The sequence below is a fragment of the Mirounga leonina genome, unplaced genomic scaffold, assembly GCF_011800145.1.
Source record: "Mirounga leonina isolate KUSES-001 unplaced genomic scaffold, KU_Mleo_1.0 Mir_174, whole genome shotgun sequence".
NCBI lineage: Eukaryota > Metazoa > Chordata > Mammalia > Carnivora > Phocidae > Mirounga > Mirounga leonina.
Window position 1 is genome coordinate 44,590,200 of NW_023270451.1, and position 17,985 is coordinate 44,608,184.

Sequence of the window (17,985 nt, forward strand, 5' to 3'; positions counted from 1 at the left end):
ATTAGGTGACATGGAGATGGCTTTTAATAGTGGAAACCTTATCCTATAGAGAATAGTCTCAGGTTTTCATCTACACCAAAGACCAAAGGAAGGGGGAAAATGTATTTTTAAGCAAGAAGAATATGAGATTAGATGTTAGCCTAAAATTTCTACCCATGATTAAGTCCCGAATTTTGATTCTCCTTTTTGGGATATTTTGAAATACAGTGTTGTTCTGTAGGAAGTATCAGGAGGATGGACAGATGGACCCATCATGTTTGATTCTCCTGCCCTGGTGGGAGGCCAGCCAGCCAGTCTGGCCAACATGGCTGACCTCCATGGGACTTGGCTTGATGGAGGGAAAGAGCCATCTTATGTGGAGCTGTGGCTTCAGGATGCCAGAGGATGAATACAAAGACCTAGCCAACAGTAATAGGGCAGAGTCAGAGCAGTATACCTAATTGGGTTGTCCTCACAAGGACGGCTCAAGGTGAGTGGTGGGGGCCAACACAGAAAGCCAAGAAATGAGTGCCAGGGAAGATGTAGCAACGAAGACTGGGTCAGAATGAGCTGCTGGGAAGATGCTCTGGGCCAGCTAGAGAGATGAGTGCCACCCATAGATAGGCTTTTGGGAGTTCTTGGAAGCCTACAGTGAGAAAAGGATCAAAATCCACATAGAGTGGATCAAAATCCATGTAGACTGGGTCAAAATCAATATAGAAGCCTTAGGAAGATATCCCAAGCTTCCAGGAAGATATTCATTCTCTCCATGTTTTGGAACTGCTGTCCAAATTTGTGCTTCCCAGTACTAATATGTGTGTCAGAATTCCCTGTAGAGCTTGGTAAACCTTACAGCCACCCTGGCTCCAGCCTTGGAGATTGGGATTTAATGGGAATATCACTTAGGATTCTATTGTGAGCAATAGAAATCAATTCTGGCTAAATTTAGAGGAAAAAAAAAAAGATGGGGGATAGAGGGTAGTTGGAAGGATATGAATAAATTACCTTAATAGAAAGAAAGGGCTTTGGGAAGGATATGTGAAGCAGGACATCTCCAGGGATCCAGGAAGCAGAACTGATGCACTTCCAGGCAATAGAGTGTGATGGCTAGAGTCCAAGCCCCAGGATAATATAGTCTGCTTTTCTACTCTGCTTCTCTCTATCTCAATTCATCCTTTGTAAATGGTTGTAATAGATCTTACCTACTAGATAGTCATGAGGATTGAATGGGTTAATATATGTAAAGAAAGTGCTTAGGATAATGCCTTGGGACAATAAAAGTTCTTAATAACTATTAGCAATTATTACTGTTGTTGTATTGTTGCCATGCATGCAAGAATCAACTCCAACAGAGCTGTCTTTCAGACAATCAATTACTTCTATTGAAGCAGAGCTCCGTGCAAGATACCCTATTGGGTATCAGGACAACAGAGAAAGACAGGAGCCTTTCCCTCAAGGAGCTCACTTCTAGAGGTCATAAAGACCAACAATCCCAATTCCACTAAGATTATGGCCCTAACTCAGGCCTTTAGTTCAAAGGGAGGATAAGAAATAATACCTAAGCTGGTTTGAGGCAGCCAGGAAAGATTTTCCCAAGATGGCAGCATTTTACCTCATATTTACTTTTTTTACATTTATTTATTTATCCATTTATTTATTTTTATTGAAGTATAGTTAGCATACTATGTTACATTAGTTTCAGGTGTAAAATACTGTGATTCAACAAGTTTATACATTACGCTATGCTCACCACAAGTGTAGCTACCATCTGTCACCATACACTATTATAATACTCTTGACTATATTCCCTGTGCTGTACCTTTTATTGCCATGAGTTATTCATTTCATAACCAGAAGCCTGTATCTCCCACTCTCCTTCACCCATTTTGTCCATCCCCCCAACCCCACCTCTGGCAACCATCAACTTGTTCTCTGTATTTACGGATCAGTTTCTGCTTTTTGTTTGTTTATTCATTTGTTTTGTTTTTTAGATTCCACACGTAAGTGAAATTGTATAGTATTTGTCTTTCTCTGTCTGACTTATTTCACCTAGCAAAATACCCTCTGGGTTTGTTCATATTATCTCAAAAGGCAAGATCCCATTCTTTTTTTATGACTGAGTAATATTCCTTTGTGTATATTATATATATATATATATATTATATATATATTATATATATAACACAGGAAATAACAAGCATTGGCAAGGATGTGGAGAAAAAGGAACACTTATCCACAATTGGTGGGAATACAAGCTTGTGCAGCCACTGTGGAAAACAGAATGGAGGTTCTTCAAAAAATTAAAATTAGAATTATCGTATGACCCAGGAATTCCACTACTGGGTATTTACCCAAAGAATGCAAAAACACAAATTTGAAAAGATACATGTACCCCTATGTTTATAGCAGCATTATTTACAATAGCCAAGATGGAAGCAGCCCAAGTGCCCATCAATAGATGAATGGATAAAGATGTGGTGTATATACACAATGGAATATTACTCAGCCATAAAAAAGAATGAAATCTTGCCATTTGCAACGATGTGGATGGATCTAGAGGGTGTAATGCTAAGTGACATAAGTCCATCAGAGAGACAAATACCATATGATTTCACTCATATGTGGAATTTAATAAACAAAACAAACGAAAAAACACTCTTAAATATAGAGAACTGGTGGCTGCCAGAGGAGAGGCGGGTGGGGGATGGGTGAAATAGATGAAGGGGATCAAAAGTACACTTATTGTGATGAGCACTGAGGAATGTACAGAATTGTTGAATCATTATATGGTACACCTGAAACTAATATAACACTGCATGTTAATTATACTTGAAAAATAAATAAATAAAAAGACAATTTCCCCTTATTTTTGAGATCAGTGAGATTTTGCCAGGTTAAGGCATAGAAGGGTTGGAGAGCAAGTATTAGAATTCCAAGCAGAGGAAATATCCCATCCAAAGAATGATTGGAATGTATGACTAAATAGGATGTGTTTCAGAAACTACAAGGATCTCTGTGGCAGGAACATAAAGAATTGGGGAATAAGGATGTGGAGGGCAAGAGTGTGTGTGCTGGTCGGGACATATTCTGGATACACAAGCAAGACCATTCTAGAAAATCCTGTCTGCCATTCATTTATTCACTCAACAAATATTTATCGAGCACCTGCCATGTGTCAGCTGTGTTCTAGACTCGGGATAATAGCAATAAGCAAACCATAAAAGTTTCTATCCTTGTGTAGTTTCCATTTGAAAGAAAAAGATTGGCAATAAACATGCAAGTAAAATACATAGTATCTCAGATGATGACAAGTGTCATGGGAAAAAATAAGGCAGAAAATAGGGCGTATGCCAAGGTGAAGAGGTACCACTTATAAGTAGGGTGGTTTGGGATAGACTCACTGAGTTGTGTAGGTTTGACTACTTGGCAATGGGGAGCCAGTAAAGAATTCTGAGCAGAGAACTTGATGAGATTTGCATTTTCTGACTTTAGTATGAAAGACAGATTGGAGAGTGATAAAAGTATAGACAGGAAAACCTGTAAAAAGACTATTACAAGGGTTCAGGTGAATAGATAGTATAGTGGACATGGAAAGAAAGAGACCATTTCAAGAGTAAGGAATTACATACAATGGGCAGGATTTAGTGGCAGAATACAGGTGGGATTGGGAGAGAGGAAGGAGTCTGGGATGTCAGTTTCTAGCTTGGGCAGTAGGTGGATGGATGATGATCTGGTGGTACCATTCGGAGGGATGAAGAGTAAAGGAGGTTGGCCATCACACGTAATAGAATATCTGCTGGTGAGTCAGCTCACACAGGTCTCCAGAATGGGCACTTTTATGAGTCTAACAATTTGGGGGTCAATCCACCTATTTATTATAGCAGAATCAATGATTTTCCTGAATGCATCACCTCTGTTGTCCTGTGGACAATTTCTCTTCCTTTTGGTGTAAAAAAAGACTATGGACTTCGGCATCCATCAGGTGTTGGTTTGGATCTCCTCTCCATGCCACTGTGTGATCTTCAAGTAATCCAACCGTATGGGCTTTTCTCTCCTCATCTGCAAAAAGGGAATATCAAGTGCTGTGTGACTTGCCTTTTTGGAGAACTGTAGCACACATATTGAAGGTGCCTGTTAAGTGCTGGATCCTGCTCTGCTCGTCCCAAGCCCTGCCCTCCCAGGTTCTAAGTCAGTGTCAGTAGGTCTGAACTTGGAGAAAACCAGAGCCAGGAACAAAAGGGCTGATGTGCGAGGTGGGGCATTTGAATGTGCGTGTCTGGGTGTAGTTGCCCTGCCATTATTTTTCAAATCCAAACACAGCTAATTTGGGTAATTCACCTTCCTCCTTTATGATGAATATTTTGTATGGTTGCCTATATAATGAAACCTCAGGACACTGCTAAGGTATTGGACAGCCAGCCATTCAGCTCCCCGGGGCAGAGAGGTTCCTCTGGGACTGGGGAAGCCATGTGCGGTGGAAGTTTTGTTTCCAACCCAGTGATCAGGGCAGAGTTTCAAAGGAACATGCTGTGAGGCATGAAATCCCATAGCAGTAAGGGATTTAAACATTAGTTCACATGTATGCATAGCATGGATGGTTACTCTCAAGTAATAACTTAAATTTTTTTCTTAATATTTTCTGTATTTCAGGTTGTTTACAATTTTTTCAAGGGAGGAACGGGGGTTCCCTTCTTTATCTTATTGAGATTTGGTCCATTCAGTTTGGTATTTACTTGAGCTATTTCGCTGAGTAGTTGGAAGGGTCAGTCTTTTCTTAAAAGCTAATTTTATAAATTATAAGTGTTCTCATAAATATTTCTTCTTATCTTCTTTTTACTCCACTTTACTTTGTGTATTTAAAGTATTTATTGCTTGTTTGTGTTTTGGTCCAAAAAATTTTTTTGAATAATCTTTCTTGGGAATGTTCATGAGTCCAAAGTTCTTTTTTGTCTAAAACAGGGTTTCTCAGGCTCGGCACCATAGATATTTTGGCTGGAATAATTCTTTATTGTAGGAGAGGGTGGGGGCTGTCCTGTGCGTTGCAGGATTTTACCAACATCCCTGGACTCTACCCAGCACATGCTAATAGCACCCTCCCCTCGTGACAATCAAAACTATCTCCAGACATTGCCAAATATCCGCCGGGGAACAAAAACACCACCCACCCTCCCACTTGAGAACCACTGGTCTAAGAAAATTCTTTTACTTCTTATTTGTTCTAATATTATGACTGATTTTCACATCACAATTCCTGGGAAAATCTGAAAAAAAAAAAAAAAAAAGGAGACAGAAAACAAACTAAATGAATGGGAACTGCTCTGGTCCTGAGCACCCCTAATCTGATACACTGTGTACCTCTAAAAATTAGCAGAATATTTACGCTGGGTTATTAAAGTGCCTGACTTGTATCTACTTACAGAACTTTGGAAAGCCATTGGTAACATTTTAAGGAGGTTTATTACAGAAAGACCAGCCAGTAGATATTTCTATAATACATTGCAGTCAAGACAGGAAGGAATTTACCCCATCAGTGCCCCATCAGAATTCTAGAAGCCTTAAAGTAATGCCGTAAAGAAAAAGAAGGCCTTCGATTCTAGATGAAAAGAAACAGGAGATTTTGAAGTTTGCTCAATTTTCATTGTATACTATGCACTTTGACTATAAGAATATAAATCTCAGTACTTGCATTTTCTTTCTGTCCTTTTCAATAGAGAACTTTGATTTTTAATTAGAAGGGAATTATCCGTTTTTTTTTTTTTTTTCTGGATAAAAGTGCCCAACATCACCAATATAAATCCCCCCATCAAAGCCTTTTCTCCTGAACTTGATCTGTATCTCAGAAAATTCAGAAGTCTAACTGCCCGGTGTAGGAGGTTGCTAAATTGGGTTCTAAAATTATTTCTGTTAAGTAAAAACTTAACATATACCAGCTGCTGAGGGATTATAAAAGCTTTGTTTTTTCAATAATTGGAAACCTTGTTTACAGAGGACTCACAATATCCTTTAAATGTCTTTGTGTTGAATATAAAAGAACTTGTGTTTATCTAGGCAATGATAATCTGACTATAAAGCAAACTCATTTAAGGATTATGCTTCCTGTCTCTCACTATGCAGCTGTCACCCTCCTGTTCTCTCAAGCTTTGCAAAATGCTGAGAATTATTCCTTAAAATTAGAAGAATAAATTGGAAAATAAACCAGGTAGCTGGGAATACATAAAATTTTAAATTACAGGGAAACAGTTGAGAGACCCGAAGTATCACTACATGTAGGCAAATTTATGACAAATTCTCATTTGTTAACTCATGGACAGAACTCAGTTCATTCCAAAGAGATTTTAGAGTGTTCAATCCTGGCAAAGAAAAGTTAAGGACAATTCAGATGATCTAATATGTGACCAAAGGGGGGAATTGTGCGCCTGCCAACAAAGGCATTCGCATTGGTTGGTATTTACTCCGAAGAAGCTGGGAATCACGGTCGTTCAAGGTGTCTGTGCTGGGTCTGAAGCCCTTTCCCAGTTCCATGACCTCAGGCTAGTTATTTAGCGGCTGTCTACAAAATCATGGCACTCACTTACCTCATAGGGTTGTTTGGGGACTTCAATGAGACAGACACACATGTGAAAGCCTAAGGACTGTTGCTGGCACAGGGTGGCACTGCGTAAATGCTAACCTATTACCATGGTGTTCCCAGCCCTACAGTTCTTTACGTGCGTTATCTCATCTGAGCTTTATTAAAATAGTACATTTTTATAACCCCAGTTTTATTGGAAATTGAGGAAAATGAGATGCAAAGCAGTTTAATAACCTACTCAGGGTCACACAGCAATTGAATTGACACCAGGGCTCTGCCTTCATAATCTTTGCCTCATTCCGCAAACATATAATGAGCACAGGCATCCTTTGCTCTCCAAACACTCTCTATCAGAATATCTGCTATAGCAACTCAGCAGAAAGTTTTAGCCAAAATCATTCTCCTGGCTCAAAACCTGCTATAACAAGTTCTCACCTGGTATGATACATTCTCATGTGCATAGGCAGCTTCTCAAACTTTCACGTGCCCATGACTTCCCTACAAAACGCAGATGCTGCATTCCTAACAAGCTCCAAGGTGAGGCCAGTGCTGCCGGTCCCAGGATCACGCTTTGAGGAGCAGGGAGCTAGGAGACGGAAGGGGGCTTCTCGAGTATCTCTGTTCTCCTGATCGACCTGGTTTTGTGTTTAAGCACATTGCACATGATATCCATAATTCTCTCTACTTTTTCCCTGAGGGATTAGCCCTTTGGTATTTGTTTAGGCCAGATACCAGGGAGCACTACCAATGCAGGTCTAACCCAGACAGTATTTTTTTTATAGTACCTGCTCAGTATAGGATAATGAGGTTCCTATTCTCTTCAGCAGTGGACTACATACCAATATACCTGTTAATTACTCTGTTAAGTGTTAAACAACTATGTAATTGGGCTTTAAATATTTTATAGTAGGCAGAAATCCTTATCAGATTGTTATGTAGTTACTTAAAGGCATTTTAGTAATATTTGGGAAATCGATATTTTTGAATAAATTACTTTTTTCTATTTAAAATAATGGGATATAGGCTCTTGTTGTTTGACACTTTGCTGCCTGACACATTTTTAAGAGTGGATTAGATTCAGAGAACTACACTCATTCTGTGCCAGACCAGAGGCAAAATCCTGGGAATATAATGATGATGAAGACCAAAATTGCTGCTTCGAAAAACTCATAAAGTAGTTAGAGAAGAAACGAGCAAGTATATATTTTAAAATATAAAAAGAGCTGTGAGAGCACAGAAAAGAATGGGCCTAATATAATACGGTATGTTAATTATACTTGAATTAAAAATTTAAAAATAAATAATTAAAAAAAAGAATGGCCTAACTTTTCTTCCTGTGCAGGGAGGCCCTTTCTGGATACCAGTAATAGCTAATTATCATTGAATTGCTCTGTGTCCCAACCACTGCTACAAGCACGTTGCACGTATTTACTCATTTAATTATTACAACAGCTCAGTGAGGCAGGTGTACTTTTATTATCATGTCCATTTTAAAGATGAGGAAAACAGAGGAATGGAGAGATTAGTAACTTGCTTGTGGATACACAGATTTGGTATCAAAGCCAGACAGTGTGAATCTAGAGCCTGCCCTTTCAACCATCACGTGATCTGCCCCTATTTTATTAAAAGAAAGTTCAGAATCTTTAAATAAGAACATGAAAAACAGGGGACATATTGGAGAGAGCAAATTATGGAACTGCAAGTAATTCTGTTTGATTGGAGCATCGGATGAATGTGGAGTGATGAGACCCTCCGGCAAGAAGCCATAACATTTGCATTGGCTGTAGATCAGTAGGAACACAGTGTGTGGAGGGTATGAACAGGATTAGCCGGGACTAAAACCATTTTCAGTAGTCACAGTACTGGCAATAATTATATTTGAGGTGTGACTGTAAAGTCATAAAATAGATTTTACTTTAATACGTATATTATGTGAGTGTGGTCCCTTTCCAGTCCATCATCTTGGGAAGCCATGTTTTATTTCTGCTGAGGTCCCATTGCTCAGAGAATGTTGGGAATGTCTCTTCTAAAATACCTTCAGGGGGCGCCTGGGTGGCTCAGTCGTTAAGCGTCTGCCTTCGGCTCAGGTCATGATCCCGGGGTCCTGGGATCGAGTCCCGCGTCGGGCTCCCTGCTCAGCGGGAAGCCTGCTTCTCCCTCTCCCACTCCCCCTGCTTGTGTTCCCTCTCTCTCTGTGGCTCTCTCTGTCAAATAAAGAAATAAAATCTAAAAAAAAAAAAAAAACAAAACACCACCTTCAGAACAGGATACAGTACAGATTTTATTATCTTAGGATCATGCCTCTCATTTTTGTTTCAAATGTATTTCCTGGTAGGATCACTTCCCTTTTTACCGAATTTGGCTCTGAATAACTTCTGCCTGTTTGCTGAAATAACAGCCACTCTCAACTCAAAAAACAGATATGTTGTTTCCATATACTGGTGATTCTGACTTTAGTGTACACTTAAGCATTATCTAGAGCTTAATCAAATAGCAGCACCCCCCTCAGTAATTCTGGTTCACTTGGTCTAAAGGAGGGAGTAATAGTAGGTTCTTAATCTGTTATCTTTAATAAGCATACTGAAGTTTCTGTTTTGAATGATCAGACCACACTTTGAGAAAGGCAGCTGTAAGGATATTCAAGAGAAAGCGTGATAAGTCTTAAGAAAGTTCCAAAAGAGGAATTCCAAAACGTTATGATCAACATTGACATCAATGGCAAGTATTGCCCACCTTGGGGCACTATCCTCCCATAGATGATGCCTATGTAGAATAAAATCTTCAATTATATTTTTAAAAAGAATCTGCATGGCTACACCAGATATACCGAATACCTGTGCTTTGGGAAGACCCATTTCATGTGTTTGTTTTTTCACTGATCATCTGCTCGGTGTTCTTCCGTAGAGAGGTATTCCTTTCTGAGCCAGGTAGATCATCTAAGGATCCAGTATTTTAGGGTTCAGCAATTTATCCACAAGTTACTATATTTTTTTGTTTTGTTTTCTTAAGATGGTGGGCTTCTTTCACTTCTTGGAGTTGGAGCACTAAATCCCAAGAGCAGGCATTGCGGATCCAATTTCTGTTAGTCATCTCCACAGTGACCAGGTTCACCAAGGTGATGGGCTGTCCAACTCCAGTTGTTGTCCTGAGATAATCAGTGGCAGGAATGCTCCAGAACCAACCTTCTTTCATGTTGGGATTTGTTACATTTTTGCCCCTTGCTGAATCCATGTGACTACCTAAATTAGCCCTCTATTTTTTGATCAAGTTCTTGATTTTAACAAAGATAATCTTCAATGAGAATGTGAGAGGAGCTTCCGAGCTGCCTTACTCTTTATTTATCAACTGTCTTCTGTCTTGTTCACTGAAGAGAATCTCGTACAATTGGAAACTGAAATTCAGTGCTACATCTTCTTTAATCAATCCACATTTCATAGGTCAGTCCTATTCTCCCAGTGGCTGACACAGAGCCTCACCTGGGGACTGAGTCAAGCTTCCTCCGGGTATTACTGGGTCACAGTGTAGAGGTTACTAGTCTGTCTAGTCAGGTCCTTTGTTCCTAGGAGTCCTGATGCTCAGCTTGTCTGGATCTATTATCCACCTTGAAAACATGTGATTTTTCTAGGGCCATTTAACTTAATTTAAGCTCTTGACTGGTTAAAAGCTTAGTGAAGTGTGGAGAGAGAGACTATGTTTAGACCCCTGTGAAAAAAAAGTTTAGGAAAAGAATAGGTTTTTGTTTGTTTGTTGTTGTTTTAATCCCAGCCACTATCTCTCTCACTTTAACAAGGACAGCTATATTATCTTTAAGAAAGGCAGAGACAACAAAGGCATCCAAGACTGAATCAGACTGCTATCAAAACAGCCCTAAGCAAGGGGGAGCAGTGACCCGATGAATGACCACATCCTCTCTCTTCACTGCCTCTGACTTTCACCTTTCCTCTCTTCCTAGGTAGGGTTGCCAGATTTAGGAAAAAAGAAATAAAAACAGGATGCCTAGTTCAATTTGAATTTCAGATAAACAAAGAGTAATGTTTTAGTATACATCCATGCAATATTTGGATCTATTCCAGGCTCTATTTCATGTGTGGTCTGTCCCACACAATTCAGTGCTTTTGTATGGTCTTGTGGTTTTCATACGCAGATTTGTCCCTCAATTAGATCAAACTGTCCTCCAGGCAGGATCTTACTTCGTATCCCTCAAGGCACCATAAATACTGACTTTTCTATTTGGGGGCCTATGTTAGATTTCTCAGGTTGGTTTCCTCTGCTGCAAATGCAGAACACCCCTGAGCAGCTCAGACCTTTCCTCTCCACACCTGTGAGGTTATTGTTTCATGAGTGATGACAGGGCTGAACACAGAGCCCTGAACGTAGTAAGCATGCCATATATTTTTATGATTGATTAATGAACTGAAAGCAATCTGTTGTCTTCTTTGGAGTCAGATTCAACATTCATGAACTATTTATTTGCATGCCAGGAGTTAGTAGTAGGCTCTATCTCCCATGCTGTCCATCTGGGAAGTCAGATGAATTACTCTTCCCTTTGGGGGAGATAAGAGGAGAGAAGTGGGGAATGGGGCTGGGAGCTACACCCAGATTTGCAAATGTGTATTATGGCTCAGCCAAAAAGATGGAGATAAAGTTGTCCTTATATACAGGGAATCATTTCAAAGGAATGGAATATTGACTCTCAAAGATTGGAGAGCTATCTTACCCATTGTATATTTTTTACTTCCACTGACTTTTCTGGTTTAAATTTCTTCTATGGCATGTTGGTGTTGCAGATACATATCTACAGTATCATAAAAGTATGAAAGAACTTTGAAAGCTAATAGAATGATATAAATGGCAAAATATTCAACTCATATTAAAAAGCTTACCAGCATATAGAGTAACAGCACACATCAGATAACAAGGTGTCTTTTACACACTTTGTGCTTCTATTAATGATTTTATTTAGATCTTCCTTTGTAAATGACACTGAGCAGACTTCAAACCTTGAAGATTAAGAGTTATGAATACCCTCTCTTGGTTCAGTGCTTTTCAAGTGTGAAATGCACAGAAGAGTGAACATATTCAGACGTGTCTAGATGATGATTTTTATGCCAGTGAGGCTTGTCCAAGGCAGGCTTGTGAATATGGTCCTTGACTCCCCCTTTCTGAGCCTTTTCCTCTGCTTCATGGCTCCTGAATGCCCTCTCAGATCCCCTGCATCCTTTGGAGGATGGAGGGAGCCAGGAAACTGCCCAGTACCTTGAAATCCTACCACTGTGCCTGTGAGCCCTGCTGAGAAAACTGCCCATTTGATTGTGGACAGAAATGACGACAAAGAAAGGGCTACTAGACCCCCATTTTACTCTAGTAAATAAACATAAACTTGCTGCCATAAGCCTCAATGAGAATCCATAACTCAATGTCGCTCTCCTATATCTTCAGTGTCCCTGGAGTTAGGCCAGAAGAACAAAAGCTGAGCATGAGAATTCATGTTCATTTCTTACCCATTCTAACACCATGAACACAAGAAAACAAAGTTCTTATGAAAGTAGATTATCATATATAGTTGATAAAAATCTAGTGTGATAATCCCCAAGCTCAAAATGTGATTGAAAAATATTTTCTGGCATGCTTATGATTTTTAGTCAAGTCAAGCTTATGTCCTTTAGTCAAGGACAAATCTTGTCCTCTGTATCTTGTACCTCTGGCATCAAGTGAATTTCAGACCATTCGCCATTTGTTTAAAAATAAGAATATTGATTTTATCTGGAAAGAGACCAAATGAAACTTTAAATCCAGGTGCACTTCTTATTCTTATAAATACCTAATGGAACAGTTGGATGAAGATTGAAGTTTTATTCATTTTATTTTTCAGGATGATGTCTTGTAATATCTTTATAAATTTCTTAATATTTTTCTTTGTTTCCTTTGAAAATTCTTTTATTGGGTGATTGGGTTTAGGTGGAGAATGAGCCTAATGATTAGAGAAACATGATGATTCTACATCATCCTATCCAAGATAGAGGAATGCGTTGGCTAACTCTGTGGTTTCATGGATCTCTGATTTGGGGAATAAAAACTGTAATAAAATTACTACCAGGATTAGCTATATTCATTTGAGTAGCATTTTTATGTCTCTGATTTGAATTCAAATGCATTATTAATATTTTCCCTTTTTTTAATATAGGTGGAGAACAGACCAAAATATTATGGAAGAGAGTATGTATCATGCTATTCGTTGTTTTAATAATGTAATAGTCATTTCTTATGTCATTTAAATATTAAAAATTAAAAATCTTCTAATATATAGTCTTCATCAAATGTCCATTGTGCAAGTGTTTAAGGGTAAATGCCATCAGACCCCTTTGTATTGAATTTTCTTTATAAGACTCAAGTGCTTGGCTTCCATGAATGTGGGAGGGATTATTTCCTGCTGTAGTTTTCTCCTGCAAAGCGGCCACTGAGCACCTCAAGTATTTGAAACCTAAGGCAGGCTTTTCCATGACTGAGGTGCTGTTAGTATTTTATTTCACTTCCTACCTTGATGCTATGTAAACATTTAGAGTGTCAAAGATTGTAAACCGCGTGGCTGAATTCCTTACTTTCACGTACTTCAGTAAAGGCAATACGGGGAAATCACCCCATTTCCCTGCAGGCTCATAAAACCTAAATGATGAGTTCTCTTGGCTCGGATAGATTAGCCAAATTGCCTCAATACCACAATGATTATTTCCTCCCATTTTCCTCTTAATTTCAACTCTTGTTTTGTCTTACTTCCTCAGAAGCCTACTGTAAAGCAAACAGGCATCCCGTAGAAAGCCTTCTCAGTCTCAGTCTCAGTCTCAGGCTGTGGCGTGGCGTGGCGTGGCGTGGCGTGCTGTGTGGTATAGCTTACAAAGCACAGGCAGAACAACCCGTGCGGGGGTCCAGTGCCCAAATCCCTTTCTTCCCACGTCCAACCTGGAGGCCTTATGAGCCACAGTCTTCAAACAAGTCCACGTCCCAAGCCCTCCTGGCCAATCCAAACCTTCTTCCTCTATTCACTTCCCCATCAGGGCCTCATCTTCGTGCTCAATGACCCTCTTATGTGTCCCAGCCTAGCAGTGACTTCCCAATGGCATTTCTGAACCTTCCTTTCCAGCCTTGGGAATTCAGCCAGGACCCCTGGAATGCCTGTCCAGGAATGCTGGCCTCTGCTTTCAGCCATCCTCACGTCCCTAACATCTAACCTAGTTAGTTAGTTAGTTAGGATGCTCTTTTTCCTTCAGTGTACTGACCGGGATTTTTGCTCACAGAGAGCACAATTAATAAAGAAAAAGAGAAAGGAAAGCCTACGAAACGGGACAAAAAGGAACTCTGTTGTGCATTTTCTTTGTTTTGTCAAAGTTTTGTTGAACAACGTTTTAGTTAATCGTTTTCCAACCCCCAAGCCACACAAACTACATAGTGAGAGGACAGCAAAGAAACATTTTCTTAAGGACAGAAAAAGGATCATTTTGCATTAGAGGGAAGTTAGCTTAAAAACTTCAGATTCTGAGAGGCTTTGGTCCATTGAAAAGTAATAAATGCTCTCTTCAGGAAACATATATGCATTTTTTTCCTACTAGGAATCACATGAAACTGTTGACAATGGATACCTTTAGGAGAAGAGAGCTTTTACTCTGTAATGTTTACATTCTTACCTCTTAGGTGCCTTTTAACTTTTGAATTTTCCCACTGTGCTTTGGTATGAATTTTATTCTTAAAACATGAATAAATTAATACCCGCTAATTTGGGAAAATTAGAAAATATATAGGTAGAGAAGGTGGAGAACATCCTCAGCTCACCATGAAAAAAAATCTTTGCTAACTTTTCCCCTTCATCTCTTCTGGTGTTTCTCTATGATGCTTTCTTTCTACAAGGAGGGGATCATAAGATATATATATCATGGATATTTTTAAACCCATGCATAAAGGGGGTGATGAGCCATAAGCTATTCACAGAACTGTAATTTTCTTCTTTTGAACAATTGAGTTCAATTTGGTTCTTGACGTGTTATGTCTGCTGCTGGCTATCAGCTAAACTGTGTCGAGGGAGTTAAGGATGAGATGCTTTCACAGTACCTGCCTGTTTGGGGTGTCCCTCCTCCGTGACAGTGGCCTGGGGCAAGGGAGTCAGGTTCCTGTGCCCTCTGCTGTGTGTGCCTCATCCTGCTGCGGTCATCCCCTCCCCTGCCCTGACCCACAGTCAGCTTGTGTCCTTTCTGACTCCACTGTGGGAAACTTTCCGATGCCCAGTGCCCCTCCTACTCCATACCATGTCCCTGTCACCACATACACATACATTTCTCTCTCATGTGCACACACACTCTCATACACACACATATATGCTCTCTCTCATAATCACACTCAGACACATGCTCTTCGTACACATGTCCACTGGCCCAGTGTCTGTGAGGCTCCCTCAGGTCTCCCGGCCCAGGCCATCCATCCTGCCCAGCTCATACTGCATAGGAGGTGTTCCCACAAGGTTCACAGGGTTCAGTGGCCACATGCCCAGTCAAAGCCCCCAACACCTCTGCTCTGGCTCCGAGATCCCCATACAGTCATCTGGGATCCACCAGTTCCAATCTTGAGTCTGAGCTCTGCCCAAATTCCTCCTAGTCTCCCTCCTGCAAGAACAGGGGACACAGGTCTCTTTGGGGCAGACAGGTTGCTTATATGCCACATCCATCCTCACTTCAGAAAAGTTCTGCTCCAAGATCTCCACGTGTTGACTTTTGAGATTTAAAACCAAAATTTGGAAAGCAGAAAACCTCTTTCTCTCACCTTGTCACTGAGTCAGACTTTTGGGAGTTGATTTTGGATCTCAAAGCTACAGCTTCTTCTGGCTTCTCTCCCCTAAGACAAAAGCTTCAGTTTATAAGGTCTACTTGTTAAGAAGGACAGAAGGGAATTAGGAAATAAATATTGCAATAGCATTTTACCCCCAAACTATTATCATGCTACCTTTGTCCTCACTTCATCTTCACATTCCTGGGGGAGAAGGCCAAAACTTGTCTAGCCAACTCCACCCCTCCCGCCCCCTTTCCGGTTCCAGGAAGGTGAAGGGATTCTCTGTCCAGAAAAATTTCTTCTCTAATTTATTCCCCAAAGATCTTCAAGTTTGGGTAATCCTGGGAAGAGGGTGTTGTTCCCTCCCCCCGGACCCTGGGGTCCCTCAGCACTGGCTTCACTCCCCAACCCAGCTCCCCCACCCTCCTATGAAACATGAATTGATCAAATCTCTGGTAAGTGGTGGTGGGGTGGGGAGCTGTCTTTGCTTCAAGACAACAGAGAAGGTTCCCCAGGAGTCACTGTCTACTCTGTAGGCCTCGGACATGTGCCTCCAGAGCAAAGCAGTCATTAGCCAAGCCTGCATTCTTCCTAGATATGCTGTGTTTTCTACATGCATGTGTATTATTTTTAAAATTGCAGAAAAAAAATAATAAACGTTATCTTTTAAAAAGAACAATAGGTACATTTTTTTTCAAACATATCCTGAAGCGATTGCTCTCAACATTAAAAGGAATGGAAGAATGTTGATTATAGCTGGCTATTGTTTCCAGAGAATGAGCCTCTAAAATTAACAACACCCTGCACCTGAAGTAAGCAAGTTGATAATCAATAGTGTTCATTAGCAATCCGGACAATACATAGTTTCTGTGTTTGAGCTGAGAGCTAAATTGGTAATTGCTCTTTTGTTATTCCCCATGGTTAAAGAAGGGGCCATAACCTGGCCTTTTGTTTTGACTTTAGCTTTCAGCTTGAGAGCAAAGACAAGAGCAGAGAGCCAGCTGGACTGGGTGTTCTTCATTTTGTTTTGCCTACCTGAATACTTCTTATAAGTTTGGGTGTTTGCTGAGAAGCAGTTCCAACTGCATCTTTAAGATATATGGTAGTTACTCCCCTCTTCATCCACGTGGGGGACAGTCGGTTCTGGGTGGCCCCGCCATCTTTTTTAGCCCAGCTGTTTGTGGTGCATAGTTTGTATGAGGTCTGTTGAGAACAAAGATGGTCCGTTCTCTCCTCAGGTTTCACGGGATCATCTCCCGGGAGCAGGCAGATGAGCTTCTCGGAGGCGTGGAGGGCGCCTACATTCTTAGAGAAAGCCAACGCCAGCCAGGATGCTACACGTTAGCTCTAAGGTGAACCTGATTTCATCCATTGTTGCTGTTGCTCTTCAAGTGACCGCACTTAATTTTTTCCCTTTTTTTTATTGCCATAAAATATGTGTAACATACAATTTACCATCTTAACCATTTTTAAGTGAGCAATTCAATGGCGTTAAGTACATTCTTAGTGCTGTGCAACCATCTCCACTATGGGCTGGAAGGATTTTTTTCATCATCCCAACCAGAAACTCTACCCATTAACCAGCCTCTCCCCCTACTGATTTTTCATTTTTGTTTTGTTTACGGAGTACAAGTAGCATATTAGAGGCTTATACACTTCCTAGGCCACCGATGTTATCAGTAGGATGCACACTGAGGCTCTGTTTATGCACATACAGTAAACTGGGGAATTATCTGGAAAGTTAGTGCTCCTATAGCCACTTCTGCCTAAATCTGATCCAGCTGAGGGAGCAACGCCTCTGCCTCAGTTAGTTCCTGGGAGCCCTTGTCAAAAGTCTTCACCTCATGTTGTGTATGTGTGCCTGGACTGACGTGGAGTTTGTCCATGGGTTCTCTCGGGGTTTAACATTGACCCAAGGGTCACATCCACTCCCAATGACAGTCATGGCACTCCATGCCTGCAAGCCATCAGAGCAGAGTTTTCTTGAGCCTTTTATCACAAAATCACAAGAACTGGAAATCACAGGGCCAGAAAAGCATTGCATTTTCTGCACTTTCCTAAACTCAATCAAATATTTGACGCCATTTGATCCTTATGGCAATCCCATAAGGTTTGGGGAAAGCATCCAATTCCAGAATTGAATTGTCTTCTGAAAGTTCATTTATGAACTCTTTGGAATTAGGAAGACCTTTCTCCATAGAAAGAATGGTATTAATGGAAACACTTCCCAGGCCGGCCCACAATGGCATATTCCAGGTGACACCTCAATATTGTGGCCATAAAAGGCTACTTCCCAAGTTGCACCTAGGGATGGTTTGAACATATCTGAGATGATGTCATTATAAGAAAGTACTTCAAAAGCTAGTAAGTGCTCTAGGTATGCAAAGTATTTTCCTATCCCCCAGCCCTCCAGCAGCAGGCACAGGCAGTCCCAGCGGGGAACCAAACACGGGCTGTGAGATACAGGACCAAGGCCAAGAGGGCGCAGCTGGTGCTAAAGAGGGAGGACCTTATAGGTTAGATCCCTGGGATGCTGGCGGTGGCCGCTCCAGCAGGGAACTTTGCCCAGCTCCCCCCATCTCCCTTCTGTGGCACCAACTAGGGTGGGAGGCATGAGGTGCTCT

The 17,985-nt window shown here is 40.7% G+C and overlaps 1 protein-coding gene across 2 annotated transcripts in view; it reads left to right on the forward strand.

The window, feature by feature from the left end:
- CHN2 (chimerin 2) overlaps positions 1–17,985 on the forward strand; it is a 296,459-nt gene that overhangs the window by 168,230 nt on the left and 110,244 nt on the right. For both annotated transcript variants that reach the window (XM_035020820.1, XM_035020818.1), the window contains 2 exons: positions 12,735–12,766; positions 16,600–16,713. In XM_035020820.1, the coding sequence (XP_034876711.1) occupies positions 12,735–12,766; positions 16,600–16,713 (146 nt within the window). The remainder of the gene's footprint in view (positions 1–12,734; positions 12,767–16,599; positions 16,714–17,985) is intronic.